The sequence below is a fragment of the Rhinolophus sinicus genome, chromosome 3 (assembly GCF_057876585.1).
Source record: "Rhinolophus sinicus isolate RSI-liver-muscle chromosome 3, RSI-T2T, whole genome shotgun sequence".
In the NCBI taxonomy this organism is placed as follows: domain Eukaryota; kingdom Metazoa; phylum Chordata; class Mammalia; order Chiroptera; family Rhinolophidae; genus Rhinolophus; species Rhinolophus sinicus.
In genome coordinates this window covers 197,845,671-197,869,661 of record NC_142503.1, presented here as the reverse complement: position 1 = coordinate 197,869,661, position 23,991 = coordinate 197,845,671, and the positions used below count along the sequence as shown (strand labels likewise).

The 23,991-nt window shown below is 58.4% G+C and overlaps 2 protein-coding genes across 6 annotated transcripts in view; one reads left to right on the top strand and one right to left on the bottom strand.

The window, feature by feature from the left end:
• The first annotated feature begins 1,986 nt into the window (after nt 1-1,986).
• Nucleotides 1,987-14,900, top strand: DEGS2 (delta 4-desaturase, sphingolipid 2). Its single transcript, XM_019751599.3, has 3 exons — nt 1,987-2,167; nt 10,257-10,999; nt 12,677-14,900. The coding sequence occupies exons 1-3, from the start codon at nt 2,086-2,088 to the stop codon at nt 12,821-12,823; spliced, it is 972 nt and encodes a 323-aa protein (XP_019607158.1). The 5' UTR covers nt 1,987-2,085; the 3' UTR covers nt 12,824-14,900.
• EVL (Enah/Vasp-like) overlaps nt 14,663-23,991 on the bottom strand; it is a 141,310-nt gene continuing 131,981 nt past the window's right edge. For 3 of the 5 annotated variants that reach the window (XM_019751597.3, XM_019751595.3, XM_019751596.3), the window contains exons 9-14: nt 22,654-22,717; nt 20,986-21,052; nt 20,832-20,894; nt 17,293-17,359; nt 16,903-16,960; nt 14,663-15,151 (exon numbers count right to left, since the gene is read on the bottom strand). In XM_019751597.3, the coding sequence (XP_019607156.2) occupies nt 15,114-15,151; nt 16,903-16,960; nt 17,293-17,359; nt 20,832-20,894; nt 20,986-21,052; nt 22,654-22,717 (357 nt within the window). In that variant the 3' untranslated portion in view covers nt 14,663-15,113. The remainder of the gene's footprint in view (nt 15,152-16,902; nt 16,961-17,292; nt 17,360-20,831; nt 20,895-20,985; nt 21,053-22,653; nt 22,718-23,991) is intronic. The other 2 variants (XM_074326938.2, XM_019751598.3) reach the window with 1 other exon arrangement.

Below are 23,991 nucleotides of genomic sequence, written 5' to 3'. Positions count from 1 at the left end.
ACACACTCATATATTATAGCTTTTAAAAAACAAACTTGATTTTTAAAATGCACTTCATGATTTACAGAAAAATTGTGAGGCTAGTATGTAGAGTTCACATAGCCTCCACACGCAGTTCCTTTTGTTTTACTGCCTTATAATAGCACGGTGCATTTGTTACAATTAATGAGCTAATGTTGGCATACTATTATTAACTAAAGTCCATACTTTATTCAGATGCCCTTGGTTTTCACCTGATGTCCCCTTTCTGGTCAGGTATCCCACTGAGGACATCCCCTATAAACCAATATATATTTTCTTTCATTGCTGGGATGGGGGGAGGGGTGTTATTGCACGTGCTCCAGGTGCTCCAGGCAAGTTCACCACCTTGAAGCTGAGTTTCTGTGGCCCAGGCTGACCTCAGGGATTTGGGGGTCACTTGGGAGTCATGTGTCTTGACCTTTTATTCCACTCTCAGGTCTCCCTGTGGTGTGTTCTTCAGTCGTCTCCTCTTAGGCTTCAGTTTCCTCCTCTGTAAAAGGAAGGCATTGGGCTGGTTTCTTCTGGACAGGCTGAGTCCTGGGGTAGCAGTGTGAGTGAAGTTTTCTGAGCCTTTTCCTGGGGCAGAGGGAGCTGGCGGGCGTGGTCATGTCCCAGCGGCAACGCAGGGCTGTCCTGCTTTGCTGCCCATTCCTGTGCATCTTAGACAAGGCGCTCTTCAGTTCTGAGCCTCGGTTTCCCTATCTGTAAAGTCCCTCTGGCTGGGAACAGAGCAGATTGCCCTGGGGAGCAGTGAGTTCTCTGCTTTGGAGATGTGCAGGCAGGGCTGGGTGCTCCAAGGCTAGTGGCAATGCTGGGCTCTGAGGGTCTTCCTGTGGGACGAGGGATCCAACCTCTGTGTCCACCCTCTTTCCCACACCTGACTCAGGGGCAGGTGGCTGGCTGTCACAGGATGCCCATGCACAGTTTTTTGTTTTGTTTTTCCCCCAGCTCATGCCAGTATCGCCTTTGCCCTGGGCTGAGGGAGGCCTGCTGAGTGTGCCACAGCCCTGGACCATGGACTTCCAGGAGATTGGAGAGAAGCTCACCATTATTACCAGCCTGCCTTGTAGTTTTCTGGCTGCCAGGCCAGCGTGCTACTCAAGAAGCTTCCAGCACAGGCCGGGCTCTGGTCCTGAAGTACACCAGGCACCCCCTCCAAAGGAGTGAGAGAAATCCCTGAGAAGGTAAAAATGAGGAGCCCTGTGCGGCCACTCCCTAAACGCCTGAATTCTTCATTCATATTTCTCCTGCCACCAGTGCGCACCCCCTTTGCTAGCTGTTTTGAACTCCTATTCATCCTTCAAGGCCCAATACAAAAGTCCCCTCCACTGGACCCTAGGTACTCCTACCTGCATCATGGCACGCATCACCCTGAGTCATAATAGGCCTCTTACGTGCCTGTGTCCCTGGATTTCCCGGAAGGCAGGGGTGGGGCTGACACCACCATGAGCTTGTCACAGACACATCATCTGCCCTCAGCGTTATTACGTTGAAAGACGCGGGTAGAGGGAGAATTGCTGTAGCAAACCTTTCCTGAACATTCTGTTTACTGGTACTGTCGCATCCATTGTTCTCTATTCCCCCCCCCCCACCCCGTGGACCCTACCACCGGCTCGTCGGTGCGGCAGCAGGAGCGCGAGGGGGTCTGGTCGCGGGGAAAACTGGCCCTCAGCCGCGGTGGGGCCTCGGTGACAGGAGACGACTCACTTCGGGCGGCCAGACGGGGAGGGTTGGTGAGCGCACCCGAGCGTCCCTGCACAACCCGGTGGCCGGGAGGCTTCGCGTGTCGCGCGCGATGGTGTCCCATTTTCCCGCAGAGGTAGCTGAGGCTCCGAGAGCCGCAGCACCCACCCACCCCCGCGAGGCCTGGCCGGCGGGTGCCCCGCTGCCTCCGCCCGACCTGAGGTGGCACCGCCCCTGGCCTGGCAGTCCCGGGGCGCACCTGGCCCCGCCTCCGGAGTCCCCGCCCCGGGGCCCCAACCTTTCCCGCGCGGCGGGCCAGACGACAGGTGGAGCGGAGCCGAGCCCAGCCCCGCACTCCGTGCCGCGCTCGCCAGCCTCACCATGGGCAACAGCGCAGGCCGCAGCGACTTTGAGTGGGTCTACACCGACCAGCCGCACACGCAGCGCCGCAAGGAGATGCTCGGTGAGCGCGGGCCCAATGCCCAGCGGGCACTCCCCTACCCCAGCGTTTCTGGCCCGGGGTCCCCGAGGGTTCCCCCACCTCGGGCCGAACTCCCCTGCGTCTCTGCCTCCCTCTCGGGATCCAGGACCCGAGGACCCGAGCCCGGACCCGTGCGCTGGGCAGCGCATCTCAGCAGCTCGGTCCGGGGCGGGAAGATGGGTGACACCAGAGCTCGGGGACGCGGCGGCGCAGGGGTCGGTCTCGGGAGACCGTCTGCGTGCGGGATGCGTCGCCCCGGCTCGCGAAGGCAGCTCGGCGGCCGCCTGCCTTCCGCTGGCACCCGGGCGGAGCTCCTAGGTTCCGCGACTTCCCAGAGGCCGCCAAGCCCACCCCAAACCCAGTGTAGAGAGAATGGGCGCCTCGAAGGAAGCAAACTCGGAACCAGAGATACAACTTGTAAAAAGCAAAGGTTGTACCAAAGAATCCCGCCCATCTGCCCTGTATCTTACAGCTTAATGCACGGTAGCCGCCCTTCCGTGTCATTTAGTACCCCGCGAGGTCATTTTTAGCCACACGGTCACCCGTCCTGAGCATGACCATGGTTCATGCCAGCGACTTCGTCCGGGCCCAGGATTGCAGGATAAAGGGCTCACACCTCCGAAACAGCTTTTACTAGACACCACCAAATCGCCAGGTGGCTTCCCGCAGGGTGGCTTCCAACAGGGTAGACGTACTCCAGCCTCCCAGAACCGGTGGCAGCTTCCCCACACCCTCGCCTACACGGGGGTTGACAAAGCTTTTCATCTTGGCAATCAGATTGACAGAGGCAACGCTCATTCATTATGGGTTTAATTTACATTTATTCCATGATTGATCACAATACTTAATTGGCCATTCAATTTCTTTTTTTCTCTTGGGTTGGTCTTTTGCTTGTTGATTGTTAGAACTTTGTATAAAAGCTTTTAATCCTTTGTCTTCTATGTTGCAAGGAACTTCTCCTTTACAATGTGTCCTTTGCTATCACGGAAACTTCTTTTTAGTGCATTCGAATTGATTGGCTTTTTCTTCAGAGTTTTCCCTTTGTCCCTGCCCCATCCCAAGACTGGAAATACACATCTTAAAACTTTTCAACCTTTCCAACACCAGCTGCATTGAGTAGTTAGTGCGTGATTGTACTCCCCCTGTAGCTGGGGGCTGGGGCTGGAGACATCTGGGGGGTTTGTGACTTTCGCAGTTTTCTTCTGTGCGGTGACCACATTATTTGTGGTCTCACCAGTGGCAGCATCCTCCCCCACACCTGTGAATTTGCTGGGGGTGTCTGGGAGGGTCTTGGTGATCATCTGGTCCTCCCTCCCACCAGAGGGCAGGTGTCTTGGCTGCTCTCAGTGGGAGGGCTGCATTTCCTTTCCTTCCCCTAGCTGTCTCCCACCTGCCCCTTTCCTGACTTACTGGGCACCTGGCCCCAGGTGGAGAAGTCTGGGAGACATATCGTAGCCCACAGAGCTGCCTGGCAGGATCCAGACACTCTGGGCTGGAGCCTCACTTTCCCAATCTGCAAAATGGACATAGTCATTTTTGTCTGGCAGAGTGGGTATGAGGATGAAAGGAGATCTTGGATGGGAAGGTGCCTAGCGTGGTACCCAGCACTCCAGGACATGGAGAAGGATCTCTCTAAAGAGAGAAGCCACATGACTTGAGCCATGGTGGGGACCACACAAATTCTCAAGGCCTGAGTCCCCAGGGAGCCTTGCTCATTCCTGTTTCCACTGGGTGCTGTGGATTCCTTCTCATGCATCCAGTTTTGAGCTAATGAACTTGGAATGTGCCATTCTCCCTCCCTCCCTGGCATTTGCACAGGCTGTTCCCCCACCTGAATGTCCTTCCTCCTTGCTCTGCCAGGTTGGCTCTTGCTCAGTTCTACCTCCTACAGGAAGCCCCCCTGGCTTCCTTCGTGGGCCCTGGCCGGGTGAGGGCACTCCTCTGGGGTTCTCCTCTGTAGCTCCAGCCCATCCGGTCCTTATCTCTCTGGGGCAGGCTGGCAGGGGTCTAGGACTTGGCTCTGGAGCTGATCTCCTGGCAAGAGCATCAACATTCACTCATTAGCCATGTGACCCTGGGGCAACAGGCTTGGTTGAGTTAAAAAGGGTTAATAGTAGTACTTTCCTTATGGCGATGTTGTGCAGATTAAATGAGGGAGTGCGAAGTGTTTGCCCAGGCTCAGTGAAGGTATGATAACCATTACCTCCAGCAGACAGGCCCATGTTCTCTCCAAGGACAGGGAATGCCTTTCCATCTCGGCTTTCCTGACACCTGTGCGTTCCTAGCTCAAGAAAAATCCTTGGTGTAACTGCCCACCAGCATCGCTTTACAAAAAGAGGCAGCAGAATGGGGTTCAGAGAGGGGAGGTGACTTGCCTAGGGCCGCTTAGCTTGGAGGCCACAGAGGCCAGGCTGGTATTCATGGGATTCCTGCCTGAGGATGTGCTGTGCCCCACCCAGGTGCTCCTGTGCCCATGCCAAGCTGCTGGGGGCCAGTGGATGCTCAATAAAGATCCTAATCTGAGTCAGGACCAGAAAGTCCTTGCACAGGACTGGCTGAGTTCTTCGGGCAGGACCAAAGTCCATCTGCCGCTCCTGCCTGGACGGGGACATGCTCCCCAGCAAACAGTGCCTAAGAAAAGGGGGTCCCCTTGCAGCCCCTAAGAGCCATGTCTCCCGGGCCAGGACTGAAGCTCCTTGTACTGTGAGGGCAGGAACAGAGTCAGCAAGTCTGGTCTCATTGAGACGAGAGTCTGAGCCAGGTGTGGCCACGGAATAAGAAGCAGGCTTTGGATTTGTCTTTTCATAAACAAATACCTTTATGATTTTTCTGTTTGTTTGTTTCTGTTCTTATGAAAACAGGGCACACACATAGTAAAAAATAAAAAATCAAATAATCAAAGGAAAACAAGGAAGTAAGACTCTTGGCAATGGTTGGATTATTTGCTTAGGAAAGGGCCTGGCTGGGGCTCTCTCAGTGGCAAGCGGTAAAATCCAGAAGAGAACTGGCTGACGCTCTCTAAGGAATTTGTGGACCCTTCTCACCCAGCCACAGAGATGCGGCTCCAGGGAGACAGCAGGCGGGCTACAGGGCATTCTCTCTGAGCCCCTCGTTCCTGCAGCAGTTGGTGTGGGGTCCCCCACCAGGTAGGCTGCAGGTAGTGCCAGGCCTGTGTTCACCTGGCTCGGAGATCCCACAGAAGAAAGAGGGCTGCCTCTCTCCCCTCCTGCCCTGAGTAGCACGACCTCCCCTTAAGCCGGCTTATCACTGGACAGAGCTGTGAGTCCTGTGGTTGGATAGCAGGCAGGGGACTCGGATGGGCGTGATAAGGGCAGAGAGATGCAGCTCTCCGAGAAAAGGAAGGAGGGCTGAGACCCTAAGTTGGTGGGGTGGGGAGAGGGGTCCTGGGTGCTCAGGCTCACAGCAGCACAGACAGCAGGTGATTGCTGAGGGGTTCCTCCTGGACTCTGTTTGACTTGATTATGTTCTCCCTGCTCAAATCCTACAAGGGCCTCCCTTGCTAAAACCCCCATCTCTGCCTTGGCTTATGGGGCACGCCCAGGTTCTGGCCCCTGCCCTTTCTTCTTAATTTCTGCTCTCCAGCCACTTTGTGGAATGTACCCCACCTGCCCATTTCCTACTTCATGGATTTTGCAAATGCTGTTCTCTCTGCTTGAATTCTTTCCTCCTAAGTCTTCATCTACCAAACTCCTATGCATCCTTCAGGTCTCAGCCTGAATGTCCTTCCCCAGAAACACACTCTAACAACACACACACACACACACACACACACACACACACACACACTGCATGCTGGTAAACGTTAAACAATTGAGCCTCTGGAGGTAACATAAAGCCTGATCTGTAAATAGTTCCATCATGGACAATTAAAGCGACTCACATACATCACCTCTGAGCACAGAATTGGGAAGAGAGGAAGGAGCACCCTGGGTGCTTGCCGGCTGGCCTGGGTGTGACGTGATGGCCACACCACCTCCCTCCTCTCCTAAGCTCCGCCCTCCTGCCTCCTCCCTGCCGATCCTCCGCAGGGGGCCGGGCACTTTTACCTGGAGGCCTTTGCCCCACTTGTCATTCTGCCTTGATTTGTGGGGTGATTGCTTTGTCTGACTCCCCCACTCACCTCTGAGCTTCCTGGAGGGCAGGGCCAGGCTCACCTGCACCGCAGCAGTTCCCTCAGGGCCCAACACAGCTCTGCTTCCTGGAGAGGCTGAGTGAAGCGTGAGGCAACAGGCACGTCCGCAGCTCCAGCCCAGGTCTGGCAGGAACGTCCCTGGGCCACTTTTCCTCCAGCAGGGCCGGACTGGCCACTCCAGCCCTTTGCGTGTGGTGTTACCCTGGTCACCCGGACAGTTGGGAGATGTCCCCTTTTAGAGACCTTTTAGGTCTCCTTTAAGCTGATTAGTGGGCTGAGTTCTTTGATTTCCCTGCTTTCTTTTGTGAATTTTCTACTTGTGCCCTTGGGTCCTTTTCCATCAGAGTTGTCCTTTTTCTTGATTTGTGAGTTTTGTATACATGGCTTATGGGCCTTTGCCCCACAGGCAACCTTCCCTGGTCTGTCCTTTGTTTTTCCACCTGAATGCTTTTTTCTTTCCCCTTTTCTACCTTTATAGACATTTACACGTTTTGTGCACAGCGGGGCCCTGGGAAGTTGCCACTTGCTCACAGTTACCCAGTGGGTTGGGGGTGGGGGCAGCACTAACCCAGCCTGTGCGGCCTGAGCCTGTGTTCCAGTCTGTCCTCAGGTCCTGACACGACGCATGGCAGGTGCCAGCTCACGTGTCCCCTTCCAGCCTCCATATTGATGGGTGTGCCGTGTCTCCCACCTGGCCTTCCTTTTCTTTAATTTGTACCAGCTTTTATGAGGTATGATTTACATACCATAAAATCCACTCATTTGAAAGGCACAGTCCAGTGATTTTTAGATTTACATAATCCATTTTAGAGTATTTCCGTCACCTGGAAAAGATCCCATCTGACCACTCCTTAGCCCAACCCCCACTTTCCTATATCCAAAAATCAGGAAACTGTGTGTGGTGTCCTTCTCTTGACACGTTCTAGCTGGGATACACCGTCTGGCCCCCGCACGTGTGGCACCCCCGCAAGCCCAGGAACCCCTCCCATCTCTGTGATCTGGGGCCTGGCTGCCATAGACCTTCAGCAAATATTTGTCAATGAACAAAAAGCAGGTTTAGCGAGAGGCAGGTGGGAAGGCAAAGAACAGTGACTCCTGAAGAACTTGGGGCCACTTTCCACATTTCCTATGTCGAACCAGGTCTGCCAGTACCAATCAGCAGGGTTAAGCTTGCCTTTTGGCTCCCAAACTGAAAAGGCAGGGCGGGGTTGGGGGCTAGAGACTGATTGTGGGAAGGCGGCTTGCCCAGCTCAGGCCCAGTGCGCACAGAAGCCCTTGAGGAAGCAGGGGATTAGGAGGGATTTGGGTGCTTGTGTTAGGAGGAGGGGTTGTCGCAGGTCAAGTTACTGTGGGTACTACAGGTGAGGGTAGGAACGAACGCTGGTCTCCTGGTGCCCCACACACGGCAGCTCAGCAGGAGCTGACGTATGAGATGGAATGTTTGAGACCTGGGGGCACTGAGATGACAGAAGGCCATGACAAGGGCCCCCTCCCCCACTCCCAGCCAGCAGGATTGGCATGCGATGGCCTTTGGGGGGCTGCTAGGAGTGTCCAGTCCTAGATGGTGCCAGGCCTGGTGCAGGGAAGGGTCTAGGGTGGAAGGGGTAGGAAGCCCCCACTGCCTCTGGGAGACCAGGGCAATTGACTTCATGGTCAGCCAGTCTGCAGGGGCTGGTGGAAGGTCAGCGGCTGGGAGCAGAAGTGTCTATTCAAGTCCTCTGCCCATTTTTAAATTGGGTTGTTTGCCTTTTGTTGTTGAGATCTTCACATATGCTGGATTCTAGACCCTCATCCATCCACAGCTCACCACCTCTGAACCCACTCTGCATGCTGCGCCCCCCAGCCCCCCAGGGACCGCTGTGGCCCCCTGTGGCTGGCTGCGTGAGGCCCTGCTTTACCACTTGTGGTTTATTACTTGGCGCTTGGCTTGCTCCCTCTCGCTTGCTTGCATCGTGACCACCATGCTTGAAGATCTGACTGGCTGCTGTCCGTGGCCGGCTGCAGGCAGAGAGAGCTGGACCCCAGGTGGCCCCTGCCTGTTGGCGGAAGGAGGCTGGTGCGTGGGCGTGGGGGCAGGGAGTCCCGGCTCTGCCCGCCCATGCCTGCTGCTGTGGGGTTCAGACCCACTGGCCACTTGTAGTCTGTTCTGAGCCTGTATGGGGTCACTGCTCACTTGGATGGAGCCCAGACAGCTTGGCTGTCAGGTGAGGTGAAGGCTGGGTGGAAGTGCTGGTGTGCCGCCAGATGCATTCTGTTGGCTTCTTGGACAGAGGTGACCTGCAGTTCCAGGATGTGGGAACCCCGACTCCCCCCAGCCGCTCCCAGCACACGAGGGCTGTCCTGCCATTCAGAGGGGACAGAAATACTGAGAGGCACATCAGCCTTTGCCACCTCACACTGGGACCCCAAGGTCCAGAGAGGGTGGAAATGAACTCATGGCCACACAGCAAGATCAAGACCGACCCTGAGACTGAGGCTGTGGCACCGCAGCTTGGGCAGAAGGATTTTGAGCCCGAGTCTCCCCTCTGACTGGGGCAGAATCCCTTTGCCCATGTTGTGTTTCTCTTTGCATACCTCCAGGGATAGGCAGCTCACCACTTCTGAAGCAGCCTGTTCCATTGCTGGGTGGCTTTGACAGAAAGAGTGCTACAGTGGACACCCTCTTTTATCTTTAGTCACTGGAGAGATGTAACTGTACCTTGAAGGCTGGTGTCCCCAAGCCAGGCGCATGCTCTCAGGATGGAGGCTGGGGAGATGCTCTCAGGTGCTGCCTGAGCCCCGGCATCACGGGGAGACCCAGTCTCATCTGTAAATGGGACATGGCTGGTCCTTTGGGCTGGCTATGGGGGCCTTGGGCCAAGCTGTCACATCCTTGACTGGGCACAAGGGAAAGTGACTTCCCAGGTCACTCAGGAAAGAGCTGTGCACGACTCGGCCTTGGCCTGGCTGACTGAGTGGGACCCAGCCTCCGTAGCGGTGCCGAGGAGCCTCTTTCACAGGCCAGCCTGAGGCTGTCAAGACCCGGACAGCCTCTGTCACCCTTAGCGTCTGATGACCCAGCCCCCTCCCTCCCTCCTTGCCCCTGGAGGAAGCACCAGCTTCCCCACCAGCCCTGCTGGCTCCCTCCTGCCACACAGCTGGGAGGTTTCTAGAGGGCACAGCTGTCTGGACTGAGGGCACTCTCCCCACCCCTTCCCTCGTCCCCGCAGGGTCTGGCTGCTCCTTGGCTGGGAAGGCCCTGGTCTGCTTAGCCAACTCACTCTCATTGTTTTATCCTCTTCTGTAAAACAAAATATAGAAATGTACAAAAAATATTATAACAAACATCCACCACCCAAAATAAACACATTCAATATTTTATCACATTTCCTTCAGATCTTGTTTAAGAACTGAAACGCTTGAGACCCAGCCAGAACCCTCCACATTCCCCTGCCCTGGTGCCCTCCCCCCCCCCCCCCCCCCAGGTTCCTGATACGCGTGGGTGTCCAGTCCACCTTGTCTGCCACTCTCTGCTATAGTGACGTGCCTGCTTCACCTGGGCAAGGCCAGGCAGCTGCTTTGATTTCTGGCATTACATTTGTGACCAGTGGGAACACCTGTTCTTCATTTAGGCTAATGGCAAAGACCTCCCACTCTGAGAAGTCTCCCCAGAGCCCCCTAGGTTGTGGGGAGCTTGGTCGCTTGCCTCCGCACTCCTACAGCTCAGCTCGGCCAGGTCTCAGAATGATGCTTGTGGGGCGAATTTATCCCTGTGTCACTGCCTGGGGGCTTAATGGATGGTGGAAGGAGGGCCAGAGGGAAGATGGCAGGACAAAAGGAATGAAAGCAGGAAACGAGGGGGAGCGAGGGCGAGCACGCAGATGGAGGCCCTGGTGGCGAGGCCCCCCTCACCATGTTCTCTCCTGGTCCCACCTGCAGCCAAGTACCCGGCCATCAAGGCCCTGATGCGGCCGGACCCTCATCTCAAGTGGACGGTGCTGGGGCTGGTGCTGGCACAGCTGCTGGCCTGCTGGCTGGTGCGGGGGCTGGCGTGGCGCTGGCTGCTCTTCTGGGCCTACGCCTTCGGCGGCTGCGTCAACCACTCGCTGACGCTGGCCATCCACGACATCTCTCACAACGCCGCCTTCGGCACGGGCCGCGCCGCCCACAACCGCTGGTTCGCCATCTTCGCCAACCTGCCGGTGGGCGTGCCCTACGCCGCCTCCTTCAAGAAGTACCACGTGGACCACCACCGCTACCTGGGCGGCGACGGGCTGGACGTGGACGTGCCCACGCGCCTCGAGGGCTGGCTCTTCTGCACGCCGGCCCGCAAGCTGCTCTGGCTGGTGCTGCAGCCCCTCTTCTACTCGCTGCGGCCACTCTGCGTGAACCCCAAGGCCCTGACCCGCATGGAAGTGATCAACGCCCTGGTGCAGCTGGGGGCCGACGCGGCCATCTTCGCCCTCTGGGGGCTCAAGCCCGTGATCTATCTGCTGGCCAGCTCCCTGCTGGGCCTGGGCCTTCACCCCATCTCCGGCCACTTCGTGGCTGAGCACTATATGTTCCTCAAGGGCCACGAGACCTACTCCTACTATGGGCCCCTCAACTGGATCACCTTCAACGTGGGCTACCACATGGAGCACCACGACTTCCCCAGCATCCCGGGCTGCAACTTGCCCCTGGTAGGTGGCCGCGGGCAGGGCTGCGGCGGGGGAGGGGTGCACGGCGCCCAAGGAAGTGAGGAGGCGTGTGGGGGGGGGTGGGCTGGGGCCACCCCTGGCCTCTTTTCCCTCTGGTGCTGACCACTGGTGGCCGCGTTGTCAGTTGTGATCCCCAGGGCACAGGGAAAGGCCATCCATCCAGTACAGGCCACTGCCTGTCTGGAGAAAGGCGAGTTCAGAGAGGGCAGGAGCTCAAGGTTTGGGCCCCTTGGTTTAATGAAAAGCAGTTGGAGCCCAGCTATGACATGTACTGGCTGTGCATCCTTGGGCAAGCCACTTGCCCTCTCTGTGCCTTGGCTTCCTCTTCTGTGACATGGGGCAGCAGTAGAGACAGTGCATGTGAGCCACTTCCGCTTCCTGGCTTCTGACCCCATCCCTGCCCTGTGACTTTTCAGGGGCCCACCACATGGCACAGAGAGGACAGGGTGGGCTCTGCCCCTTGTGACCCAAGGGGCTTGGCTGGCACTGGTGCAGAGCAGGAGCCTCCAGGGCTGGGGCCTCCGTCTCAGGAGACCTGGGGATGCAGAATTTCTGAAGGAGGAGGTGGGGGATAAGAGAAGTCCCGGTCGGTCAGTTGTGGGTTAGAAAGAGCTGAGGTGCCCCAAGGCACAGGGCACTGGAGGCAGCAGTGGTCTCGTGTGTGTGCACGCCTAGGAGTGTGCTGTGTACAAGCGTTTGTGCATGTGGTTATGTGTGAGCACTTGTCTGGTTATGCAGCTGTGTCTGGCCTGTGAGACGAGTCCAGCAGCCTGTGTGTCCAGCCCTGGCTGTGCAGACCCTCCTCTCCACCTCTCTTCCCTCTCAGTCCCTCTCCTCTCCTCACCTCCCTTCCCCTCCTGCAGAAGGTACTGAGGTCCTGCTCTGTCAGATAAGCCTCGCCACAGCCAACACGGCAGGTGCCCTTATTACACATCACCCCCATTTCACAGACGAGAAGGCAGAGAGGCTCAGAGAGGGGGAGTTGCCTGCCTCAAGAAGTGGCAGAGCCAGAACCTGGACCCTAGTAGGTCACAGAAGTGCATTTACTTCTGAGCAAAGTGAACAGCTCCCTGCTTGTAACCGTGCAGGTGCCCCTGTCCGAGCCCCACTTTCAGCTACAAAGCAGGCCCTGAGCACCGGTGGCCTCCATGGGGGGAGGGAGGGACTCCCTTGCACCTGGCAGGCAGGGGAGGTGGTGGTGTCCGCATAGGTGCTGAGGACATGGGGGCACTTCCTGGAGGAGGTGGGCTGAAGGTGTGAGGTGCAGGGCTGGAGGGGGGAGGGGTGCAAGACAGGCATTTGGGAAATGACACGCACTGCAGCTGGGAGGAGGGTGGTGGTGTGGGGGCCGAGGCCAGAGGGGTTGGCAGATTGGGGAGCAACAGGGACATGACCATGGCCCCACAGAACTCAAGTCAGGTGCTTGAGGGGAAGACCCCAGCCCACCTCGGGTTCCTGCCTCGGAAACTTGGTGTGGGCTCGGGGGAGGGGAGGACACATTTGAAACTTGGGGCCGGGGGCTCAGACACTTGGTGCCCTGGGCTAAGAGCCAGCTGCGCTGGATGCGGCACGCTGGGAGGTGACAGGGTGGTGCGTGTGCTGTGTACAGCAGCGGCCGTCTGTACCAGGCGCAGCCTCTCACTGGCCTCCTCCCCACAGGTGCGGAAGATTGCGCCCGAATACTATGACCATCTGCCACAGCACCACTCGTGGGTCAAGGTGCTCTGGGATTTTGTGTTCGAGGACTCCTTGGGGCCCTATGCCAGGGTGAAGCGGGTGTGCAAGCTGGCAGAGGACCGCCTGTGAGCCTGACCCGCCGGACCCTGCTGTGCCTTTGCCGGCTGGCTGCCAGGCCTCACCCTGCCCCACCCACCTGCTGCAGAGCTGCTTGTCACCGTCCCCCCATCAGCCCAGTGCCCAGAACTGGTTTGGCTGCATTTGGTTCCCGCAACCTGGGCTGTCCCCCAGACTCCCCAGGACCACGCCTGGGGTCGCGGGGCACAGGCTGTGGCCTGGAGAAGCCAGGTCTGCATGGGCACTTGCTACTGACCACAGGCCACGGCCACCCTTTCTGGGGCTCGCGGGGCCTGGCCCTGGCCTGAACGATGTGACCAGGCTCCACGGAGCGGATTTCTCTGATGTTCCCATGCCTTAAAGTAGTGTTGTTTTCACACCCAGGGATGTGCTTCCGAGCGGGTGCTCTTAGCTGCAGCCTGAGCTTCAGAAAACGAGGCCACCCCCCACCGGCCATCCCCAGATGTGGGCCCCAAGGTTATGCCCCTCCTGCTTCCTTCCCCTTGGGGACCCCTGTTGCTCCCACACTTTGGTGCTTAGGCAGCTCATGAGGCCCCAAAGCCCCTCATTACCAGCCTTCTGTCTTCTGCACCCTGGGGGTTGGGTGCTATAGACATCGCCTCCCCTCGGCCCATGTCGCCTGCTCCTGCCAGGCCCCCCTGCCCCAGGCCTGCCCCACTCCTACTCCACCATAAGCCCTCACCCCTGCAGGAAGCTTTCACTGAGACCCAGAGGGGTCTGTCTCCCCACCAGCTCAGATGTGGGACTTGGGATTCTTACAGGACAGGGGCCACAGGCCAGACACAGTGGTTGGACAGACAGGTGTGCCTGAGTGAACTAGCGCTCCGTGGGAGGCAGGCTGGTGTCCTTGGTGTCTCTGTAAAGGGGGACACGACTCTGTCCTGACTGTGGTGGGGCTGATGGCACAGCTGAGACCTGGGGCGGCATCGTTCTACCAGCCCCTTGGCGCCCCTGCCCGCAGGCCCTGAGACTGCAGGGTTCCTGACCTCCGGAGGCAGACAGCAGCTGGAGAGCAGGTAAAACGCCAGCCAGCTCAGCTCAGCTGACCGAATGGCCTGAGGGCTGCTGGGGACACTCAGCGAGCTCCAGTACGTCCAGAGCTGGCCAGAAAAGTCCTTGTCATCAGCCAGACTGGCCCTGCCTCATCCCCCCCTTCTGTGTCCCAGAGGATGGCGGGGCCAGGGGCTGGGCACACTGTGGTGGCCGCGGGAAGGTCAATGGATCTGCTTGCCTGCTGGGCCACTGGCTGGGCCCTGCTCCTGGCCCAGGAGAAGCACTGGCCGAGGCAGAGAGACCCTCCCTGGTGATGATGGGGAACTTGCCTGGTCTGAGAAAGGCTGGCAAGTGCCTCAGGTGGGCATTTGGGCGTCCCTGCTGCCATGGGGGTGAGGACCCGTGCTCCTCTGTGGAAGACACAGGTGGAGATGAGGGCGGAGTGGAAGGCAAAGCTGTCTTCCATTTCTGCACCGCCAACCGAGCCCATGTGGTGTCCATCTGCGCGGTGGGCGGGTCGGACAGGACACGGTCCTGGCCCCGCTGGCCCGAGCACACACGGGCTCCCTTCGATGTCCAGCCATGGCCACTCAAGGCCTACCTCCCGCTCCCTGGGGGGTGTTGCTTCCGAGGCCTCCCCTGGAGCCCACCGGAAGTGCCTGAGCTGCCCGGCTCCCCTCCCCCTCCTTCCCATCTAAATTCAGTCCAGCTCCCCACCCAAGGCCCCCATTTTGTTCCTACGACTCGTGGCCACTGCAGTCGTGGGCTCTTCCCCCCAAAGGCACCCCCAGCCAGGAGCGACCAAGAGCCAGCGTGAGAGCGAGCGGGAGCCGGGCGTGTGGACAGGAAGCGTTTATTACCACGTGGACAGACACCGCGGTGCGTGACAGACCCTCACCACCAGGACACTGGGGAAGGAGCTGCATGGACAGCCCCCCTGCCAGCCAAGGTGCTGACAGCGTCACCCAGGAGAAGACTGGGGAACCATCTAATGAAGCGCATGATTTGGGGTGTCTTCTCTATAAACCAAAAGAAATGTACACTTAAATAGGCAAATATAAAATACAAAAAAAGGCGAGTAGACCTGGTGTTCTGTGTCAGGTAGAATCTAAAAAAATCCAGGAATTGAACTTTTTCCTCATTTTAGTATTTTATCTCAGGCTAAGACTTTCAGTGCAGCACGTCTCCGCTTCAGCGCGCTGGCGTGTGCTGGAGGCCGGGCCGGCTGGCTCCTCACTGTCCCCGCCGTCGTAGGCCTGCATCTCAGGTGGCGGCAGGGCTGAGGGCATTAGGAGGTGCTGACCCCACTCAGCTCCTGCCTGATGGCTGTGGGACAGCATAGGAGAGGCAGACTCAGGGCCTCCGCGGGCGCCCTCCTGCTGCCTGCCCGCCCTGCCTCCCAAGAGCCCCACCCAGGCTCCCAGAGCTCAGAGGCACAGATTTGGGGTGACAGCCAAGCCCCGTGCGTCTCAGTCCCGAGCGTGGAGCTGCTCCTCCCTGCTAGAGGATGAGCTGAGGGGAGGTTGTGACCTGCGCAGACGCGGAGCTGGGGAAGGGCTGGAGCCCCCCAAGCCCTGGGCTGGTGGCCATCCAGTCCTGCCTGGAGGACCTGGGGGCCCCTCCCGACGGTGGCAGGTGGAAGTGCCCGGCCTTGAGCAAGATAGATGCCTCCACGACTTCCTGGCCTGAGCTTGTCCCCCACCAGGGAGGGCCAGGGCCTTCTCTTGCTTGTCTCCCAGCTTCCTCCTGTCCCCCCAAATTTGGGTCTTTCCCTGGACAGACTCCACTGGGCCTGGAGCCGAAGGCCAAGAGAAAGAGCCAAGGGCTGGGCACTTACTTATCAAGTCATAAGGGGTGTTTCTTAGAGCCCCTAAACTGCCCACGCTTCCCATGGCCCGCTTAGCCACTTGCCTGCGAGGCAGCTTCCATCTGTGGCTGCCCCTATGGCAGATGGGAAAACTGAGGCCTGGAAACAAGTTTCCCAGCACATACTTTGCTCTGCAGACAGGCTGGCTGGGCAGCCCTGCTCACAGCCGCACAGCAGCTCTGGCCCTGGGGGCCACACAGGTAGCCCCTTCTCAGGGACCCAGCAATCAAGCTGAGTTAATAGCTGGCCTGTGTGTCTCCTTTCTGGCTCCGGCTGTCTAGCTCTCTTCATTCATTAACTCCTTATCTACTCGGCTCAGGACTGGAGGGGGACTGGACAAACAGGAACTGAGAGCTCTCTGCTGGGACCAGGACAGGGTGTGGCTCGGTCACCCAGCTCTGGGCAGGGGTCCCGTCTGCGGGCATCTCAGGCAGGCCCCCACCACAGCCTCTTCTCTCTCTCCAGAGTCCAGGCAGCTCCCCCCCTCCCCTCCCCATCCCCGCCTCTGGTGGGGTGGGTCCAGGAGGTGCCTCGCTGCTGTCCCGGGGCTGAGCCGGCCCTGCCCAAGCCTTTCCTTTTCCTCTGGCTGCAGATCTGAGCCAGCTGTATCAAAGACTCTAGTGGGAACCGGAAGGACGGATGTGATTCACCGGGACAAGACGCCCCCCTCTGCAACCAGAAGCTCTTTTGGGGGAGCCCCCTCCCTGCTGCCCCAGCCCAGGGCCAAGCAGGCTGTGGAGCAGATCAGGCCCATAAGTAGTTCTGTGGCTTCTTGGTGCCCCTAAACCCCCAGGAAGGCAGTAGTCATGACCTCAAATCCAGTGAGCGGAGGGAGGTGGCACAATGAAAAAAGGCACCTCGTCCACCAACGAGCTGAAATCAACAGGCAGCTCTGGAGCACATTCTCCGTCACTCCTCCCCTCCCGTGCACTGGGGCATGTGGGAGGTGGCAGATTTAGGTGGCACGCCACCCGGGAGGTGTGTATACTCAGACAAGTCCCTTAACTTGTATGAGCCTCAGTTTTCTCAAGTAGAGAATGGGGAGGGTGATGTAAGCTGTTAGAAGGAAGGAGACCTTCAAAGTACAAAACGCAAGGCCCCCTGGGCCCTGGTGCCTGCCCCGCCCTGTCTCCCGAGCCCCGCCCCCACCCCAGTGACCTCGGTGCAGCCCCTGGGGTAATGCCTGCGGGCGGGCGGCCTCTTCACTCACCATCGATGATCTCCTCCTTCACTTTGTGGAGCTCTCGAACTACCTCCTCAAGGATTTCCTGTGGGGACCAGAGCCTGAGACTGAGGGATGGGCGGCAGGGACGGGAAAGCTGGCCTCCTCGGGTGGTGAGCCGGAAGCAGCAGTGGCATCCTGGCCTCCCTGCAGAGCCACAGCCCTCACCCGTGCCCTGAGCCAGGGGACCCTGGCCACCCCGGCCGCCCCCCACACTTCAGGCATAGCCTGGAGGGAGAGCCCCAAGTGCAGGCTGGGATTGCCTCGAGGGGCAGAGGCAATGCTTTGTTCTGGCGTGGCACGGGCTGGGGACGAATGCTGCCATCCTCCTCCCCTGCCTCTGGCTCCTCCTGGGCCCTCAGGGAAGTACACACTCACCTGTTTCATCCGGTCTAAATCGAAGGCGTCCAGGGCCATGTCATTTACACTTCCTGCCGGCTTCACCCTGGGGAGAGGACAGCAGGTGCGGTAAAGAGAGTGGGGGGGCCTGGGGGTGCCCACCACGCTGGGGGCCTGAGTGTGAGAAGGAAAGCCTCCCACTCAGGGCCGAGCACTGCCCCTTGCCATCGTCCCTTCTTGCTTTTATCTCTGGTCACTCTTTGCTACATGAACAAGATTCTAATGCCCCGTCTCCACCTCAAGAGGGTCTCCTGGATACTGTGACCGTATTTCCCAAGCCAAGAGTCAGGATGTGGGGTCCAACAGAGGAGCTGTTTTCTGATTTGAGAGCGCTCACAGATGTGGGAACGCAAGCAGGCAGCGTTACCTGTCGCAAACTGCCTCCCCTGGAAGGAAAACGTGGGTAAGCGAGTCCTCGGTGTGCGGGTCTGTGTTCCTGGCTAAACTGAGGCGTGGGAGAAACTAGCAACAATGGCCTTAAATACAGTGCAAACCACAAGACCACCCAGCAAACACGCAGCCCACAGGCACCCACTTCTGACAGAAAGCAGCTACAGAGCCGAACTTCTCCTTCAGCAAATGGCCTCGGATGGAGTTTTTGCTCTTTTGAGGCGAAGGTTTCAGTTTCAGGGACTGTGGGTCTTTGAAAATCAGTTTCTGAACTAAGGCTAGCTGGTTTGAAATGTAATGTCTTTTGCACAGACCCTCCCTGGAAACCCTGGCAAAAGGCTTGTCTAACCACCTTTTCAAATAGGACTGCGGAGCATGCTTCCTGCATCCGATTGCTCTCCTCACATGGAGAGACAGGCTGTGGGCAATGCCGTGGCCAGGGCAGGGGCTGCGGGTGTGACGGGGTGGACACGTGGCCTGGCAGGGCCGGCACAGCTGCAAGGGCCCCTGCACAGGTCAGGGCCGGCTGGTGAAATCGAGGACCGGTGCTCTCCACAGCAAAGGACAGTAAGCATGAAAAGGACGCTGCTGGTGCCACCGCTGTGGAAAACAGTACGGAGGCTCCTCGAAAAACTTAAAAAAGAACTACCGTGTGGGCCAGCAACCCCACTTCTGGGCAGGAATCCAAAGGAGATGAAATCACCGTCTCAGAGATAGCTGCGCCCCCATGCTCACTGCAGCAGGGTTCACGACAGTCAAGACGTGGAAGCACCTCAGTGCCCAGAGATGGATGAACGCAGAGGCCATGTGGTGCAAATAACGGACTGCATGTATACATAACTGCACAATGGAAATTACTCGCCCAGGAGAAAGGAATCCTGCTATAGGAGGCAACATGGATGGACCCTGAGAGCATTATGCTAAGTGAGAAAGACAAATACTGTATGAGCTCACGTATATATGTGGAATTGAAAACAACCCGATTCAGAGAAACGAAGACCAGATTGGTGGTTGCCAGGGGCTGGGGGTGAGGGAGACGGGTGAAAGCGGTCACAGGGCATGCACTTCCAGTTATCAGTGTTCTGGGGGTGTGGTGTCAGCATGGTGACGGCAGTTAAGAATACTGTATTGTGCGCTTGAAAGTAGCTAAGAGAGGAGATCTTGGAAGTTCTTAGCGCACACACACACACACACACACACACACACACAGGTAGCTGTCAGGCGACAGCTGTGTTAACTACTTCTCTGCGGTAATCATTTCACGATATATGCATGTATCAAATCACCATGCTGTACGTCTTAAACTGTAGAAATGGGAGACGTCAATTACATCTCAATGAAGCTGGAAAAAACCCCATTGAATGCTACATAAAAGTTTAGTGGTCCAGTGCATAGAAGTGGATTTTAAAAAAAGAGAGTGCTCCCACACCCTTCCTGGGTGAATTCAAGAGGCCAAACGTGGTCCTGAACAAGTTTGTAAGTAATCGTGGGTCCTAATGGGGACAGAGGTCCAGCCTGAGAGCCCTGGGTCCGTCACACCCATCCTGTATGTTGAGGGCCCAGTGGCACCAGCAATTTTCTGGGTCACCGGGGCAAAGCGCTTCACCTCTCTGTGCACGCCTCACACTCCCGATGGGAACATGGACGCGCTTCGTGAGCTCAGCAATGCGATTGCTCGACAGGGACCGTTACTACTCGGCCCCAAAAGCCGCCTGCGAAGCTAGAGAACAGAGCTGTCCCAGAGCTGGAGAGCCCCATTCCAGGAGGCACGCCCTGGGCAATGCCCTTGCCCTGTGCGGGACGCAGGCCATCCTTGCTGCAGCAGCAGGAAGTGGCTAGTCGGGCTGACAGAGCCCTGGGTGCCTGCCTGCTCCTGACCCCTGCTTTTGTTCCTGCCCCCTCCGGTCCACCTTCCCCTCACAGCCAGAGCGAGCTTCCCACAGTGCTAATCCGTCATTGTGCCCTGTGCTTACAGCTCGCACACACAGAAGAAAATCTAAAGTTCTCAGCAGGCGACTCTCCTAACCCTGTAACCTCACCTTCGTCTGCCCTTCCCACTTTCCAGCACGTTCCAGCCACACTGGCCTGCTTTCTATTCTCGAAACTTGCCTGGTTGGTTACAGGCTCAGGGCCTCAGCACTTCCATTCCTCCAGATTAGAAGGCTGTCCCCAGTCTTCACAAGGCAGACTCCTCATCCAGGTCACCCCAGGTGCCACCTCTGAGAGGCCTACCCAGCCCACTCGCTAAAGCACCTCTGTCCCAGCGCTGCCTGCCCTGTGACCCCTTAGGTCTCCCCCAGGGCACCTCTCAGAACCCACAGGCCTCCTCAGCAGAGAAGCCAGATCCCTGCAGGCAGGGACATGCAGGCCCCAGCCCAGGACGTGGCAGACCACAGGCCCTGGGAGAGGCCTGGCTGTCCGCTGACACCGCCTCACACCGGCTCTGTGGTAAGAGGCGTTGCCCTTCAACCTGTGGCGGGCACTGGAGACATTTCTCAGTACGGGTTCTAGAAGCCTGCAAATTCAGGCCACACTTGGCCCGTGGTCACGATGTGGCTGTTTGTCTCTGACTTCTGGGGCAGCATCAGTTTCAAATATCCTACCCTGTTACCACACCAGGTTTTGGTTTGGGAAATACGGTCAGCGTACCTTGGGGAAAACCGGCTCTGCGTGCTGTACGCAGAGGAAGGAGAGGAGACTGGGTGCTGGGCCGGCCCCGGGATTAGCGGTGCCAGGGGAGGCAGCTCTGGCTAGTGGTGCCCACACAGCTGTCCACACAAGTGCTGTGACACAGAGGCTGACAGACCTCTTCACCGGGAGAGGTGGGGAGGCTTGGGGAGGTCACCAGCTTGCCCCATGACACAGTTAGCGAGTGTCACTGCTGGTACTCGGTGTCAGCTCCACTCCCTGCCTCTCTGGACGGGTCATTCCCCTCTAGGCCTCTCTCTCCCACACTGAGAGGAGAGGAAGGAGTGGCCTGCACAGTCCCTGAGGTCCCCCAGCCCCACCTGTCCCCAGCTCCGTAAGAACAGATCCCCCTTTCCCAGAGCAAACTTAGAGGACAGGACATGGGACGGGGCCCAGGTGTCAGTCACGGGCAGGGGACCCAGAGGCGGGCTGCTCGGTACCTAGAGTGAGGCTGTGACGGAAGCGGGCTCTTAGCTTCAGGGCTCTTTGCCACGGACGGGGTTCTAGGGCAATGGAACGAAACAGACATGTGATGGCGCGTCGCCACCTCTGCCCCAGCGGACCCGCGTCTGCAGCCTTCCCAGGGCGGCTCACCTGGACAGCAAGGAGGACACGGGCTTCTCCACCGAGTTGCTCCGCTCCCACGGCTTCCGGCCAGCCTCTGTCAATGCAGGTCAGGACGAAGAGCCTCAGGGCTGAAAGGACTCCCCGTGCCCCCCGTCCCTGGCAGGAGGCCCCCCACTGCTGGGGTGCATAGCGCCCCTGTCAGGAAGGTCTGCTTTGAGCGGAGCTGAAGCCTGGCTCCTTACTCCCAGTCCCTTTAGGCCCAGGCAGCTCTTGCAGGGCTGCAGATGGCACTGCCGGCACCTGTGCTTCCCCTACTCAGCACACAAGCTCCCATCCCCTGGATCCAGTTGACCTTGACTTGGGACCTGGTTTTGAGTCCCCTCACCGTTAAAAGTCTACTCTCCTTGGAACATGAACCAACCGGCAAGGAAAGCTCAACTATGACTTCCAGAGTCGCCCAGTGCCTGCCTCCAGCAGTGGGTGAGCAGGGCAGAGGGCGTCCCTCCCCCTGGGACCCCATGTGCACCCACCACCCACTGATTCACTGGTCTTCCCCACACACTACAGCTGCCTGGGCTTGACGGCTGGTTTGTCTTTCTCTTTTTTAAGGTAAGTGGTATTCAATTATATTTCATTTGACTTCAAGAGACTTGTCAAACTGAATTGAATTCACTGACTTTGCTGGATGAGCAGAGGCAGAAGGAAAAACCCCCAGGGCAGCAGAGGAGAGGACCGCCCCGAGCTGAGCCCGGAGACTGTGGACCGACCGAGGGTCCCAGGCAGGTCCCCTTAAAGCCACTGCGGGCACATTGGGCCGCAGGCACAAGAGCTGGGACCACATTCCGGCTGCAGGCATGTGGCCTTGGGCAGCCACTTGACCACACTGAGCTTCAACCTCCCACACTGGGAACACGCCCGGCCCAGGCACTGGGATGGCAGGTGACCTGTCATTCACCAAGAGTCCACGGCATGCTGTGAGGGAAGGGTGACATGCCAGCAGAGCACCAGGAGCAAGGCGGCTGCAGGGGCGCAGGCAAGGGCCTCCCTCGGCAGGGGTGGGGCGGCCTACTTCCTCCCTGCCTCTCTTGCTCTGAGCGACGCTGAACAAGTGACCACTGAGTGACTGAGGGACCAAGCCCAGCATCTTGTCCCCACCGTGCAGCCTCTAGTCCCATCCCTGCGTCCCAGAGCTCAGACGGGGATTTCTGAGCAGGGTTCGGGCTGTTTCTGGTGGGGCAAGACTTACTGGTGACCACTGTCACATGTATCATAGTTGGCATTTGGCAGGGGACACGAATGCGACTTTTACACATTCCTCGTCAGAGTCCTCACGTGAGGTCAGGACTCTGAGCCCCAGGGCAAACTCCTGCCCCTTGAAAGGCGCTGGAAAAGGAGGGGACTGGATGTGTGCGTGGGGCGTCTGTGGTCTGGCCAGCTATGATGCCCCACAAGGCAGGTCATCCCGAGATGCCAGCACTTCCGAGCCCCTGCTGGAACTCAGTGTGGAGGTCACAGCTGAAACCTGCCCCGGGCTCCTCGGAGCGGCAGCTTCTGCGAAGGTGGCAGGGGCCTGCTGGTGCGGCCCCTGACGGTCTCTGCTCATCATGACGTAGGCGGTGGGGTCACACTGTGTCCTGTAAGAGCCCCTCCTGCCTTAAGTCCGCACCCGTCGCCAGGCAGGACGGCACCTCTTACCTGAGGAGTTAGGTGGCTGGCCAGCTGCTCGGCTCCCAGGAGACGGAGAGGTGCTCGGCTCTTCCTAAGATGGGAGAGACAGGCTTGGCTGTCAGTCTGCTTATGGAGGCTGGTGGGGCAGGGGCAGGATTCCTTAGACCAGGGGCATCTATGGAACCTCAGTTTTCCATATTTTAAGGAACATGTTACTTTTATAAGCAGCAAGATGATGACTATTACTAACAAATGAGAACCCATGTCCTGGCGGGGAGCTGATCTGGCCCACGGAAGTCAGGGAAGGAGAGGCTGTGGAGACACAGGCTCCTGCCAAGCGGGCAGACTTTCTTTAAGGCCGCAGCAACCCCGACCATTACCAAACCCACTGTAGACCCAACGCTTCGCATGTCGCACGAGCACAAACGGGCCTGAGCTCCTGGGGGTGCCAGCACTGTCACAAGAACCTTCTTCTGCCCCCTCGGCCACTGTGGAGGGAGTAGCCAGGCGGGACTCACTGAAGGACCTCCCCCTCTCTGCCTGGCTCCCGCCTCTGATGGCTGGTGTGAGGATCAGATGTCCGGGTGACCCTGGAGGGTGCCATGTGGCTGGACCAGCTGCCGCGCTGGGCTCTGCGACTCAGGTCACGGTTGGCACTGCGGGGCAGGGCCAGCCTGGAGACATGGCTGTGGGAGACCGGGCATACTTCACTTCTCTTTCACGAGAGAGAGGAAGTGGTGAGAACCCATTCTGTTATCTCTAGCCCAATCAGCCCACAAGTTCATCAATGTCGCCACCAAAATGAGTTCTAAAATATAGGCCTGTCCTCACTAGTCCTCTGTTAAAAGCCCCCGAAGTCGTCTGACGGCTGGTGGGAGGCAGCTTGGCTGGTGGGCAAGGCAGAGCGAAGGCAGAGCTACCCCTGGCCGTCTTGCACACCCCTGCCCGGGGCCACGCTGCTCCCGTGCTCGCTCTCTGCTCTGGTCTCTGGCCTGCACACTATGGCTCATCTTTCAAAGCTCAGGAGGCTCAGGCGGGGTTTCGGGACTTGCCCCCGACTCCAGGGGCCAGGGCTCCTTGTCTCTCTGGCCTCATCACTTTCTTTGCCAACAGTCTGCTTGCTGTGTCCTCTCCCTCAAGGTCAGAGGCCACGTCCTATCCGTCCCTGGGACCCCAGCACACGCGTGGCCTGGGCCACGGTGGGCTCCACAGAGCCTTCTGCCAGTTGTGCAGCCTGTGAGGCGTGCCGTGGGCCATCGGTGGAACTGGTCCCGACAGCAGTCACAGAACCGGCCTGTGGCCAGCAAGTGTCTGAGTGCCGGCCCGAGCCATCTGACTCCACGTTCGGGGCCCCTTCCTTTTTAA

Coding starts and splice junctions, on each gene's coding strand:
- DEGS2 (XM_019751599.3), top strand. CDS start 2,086: ATGGGCAACAGCGCAGGCCGCAGCGACTTTGAGTGGGTCTACACCGAC. Junction 2,168..10,256: donor GCGCCGCAAGGAGATGCTCG/GTGAGCGCGGGC, acceptor TCCCACCTGCAG/CCAAGTACCCGGCCATCAAG. Junction 11,000..12,676: donor CGGGCTGCAACTTGCCCCTG/GTAGGTGGCCGC, acceptor TCCTCCCCACAG/GTGCGGAAGATTGCGCCCGA.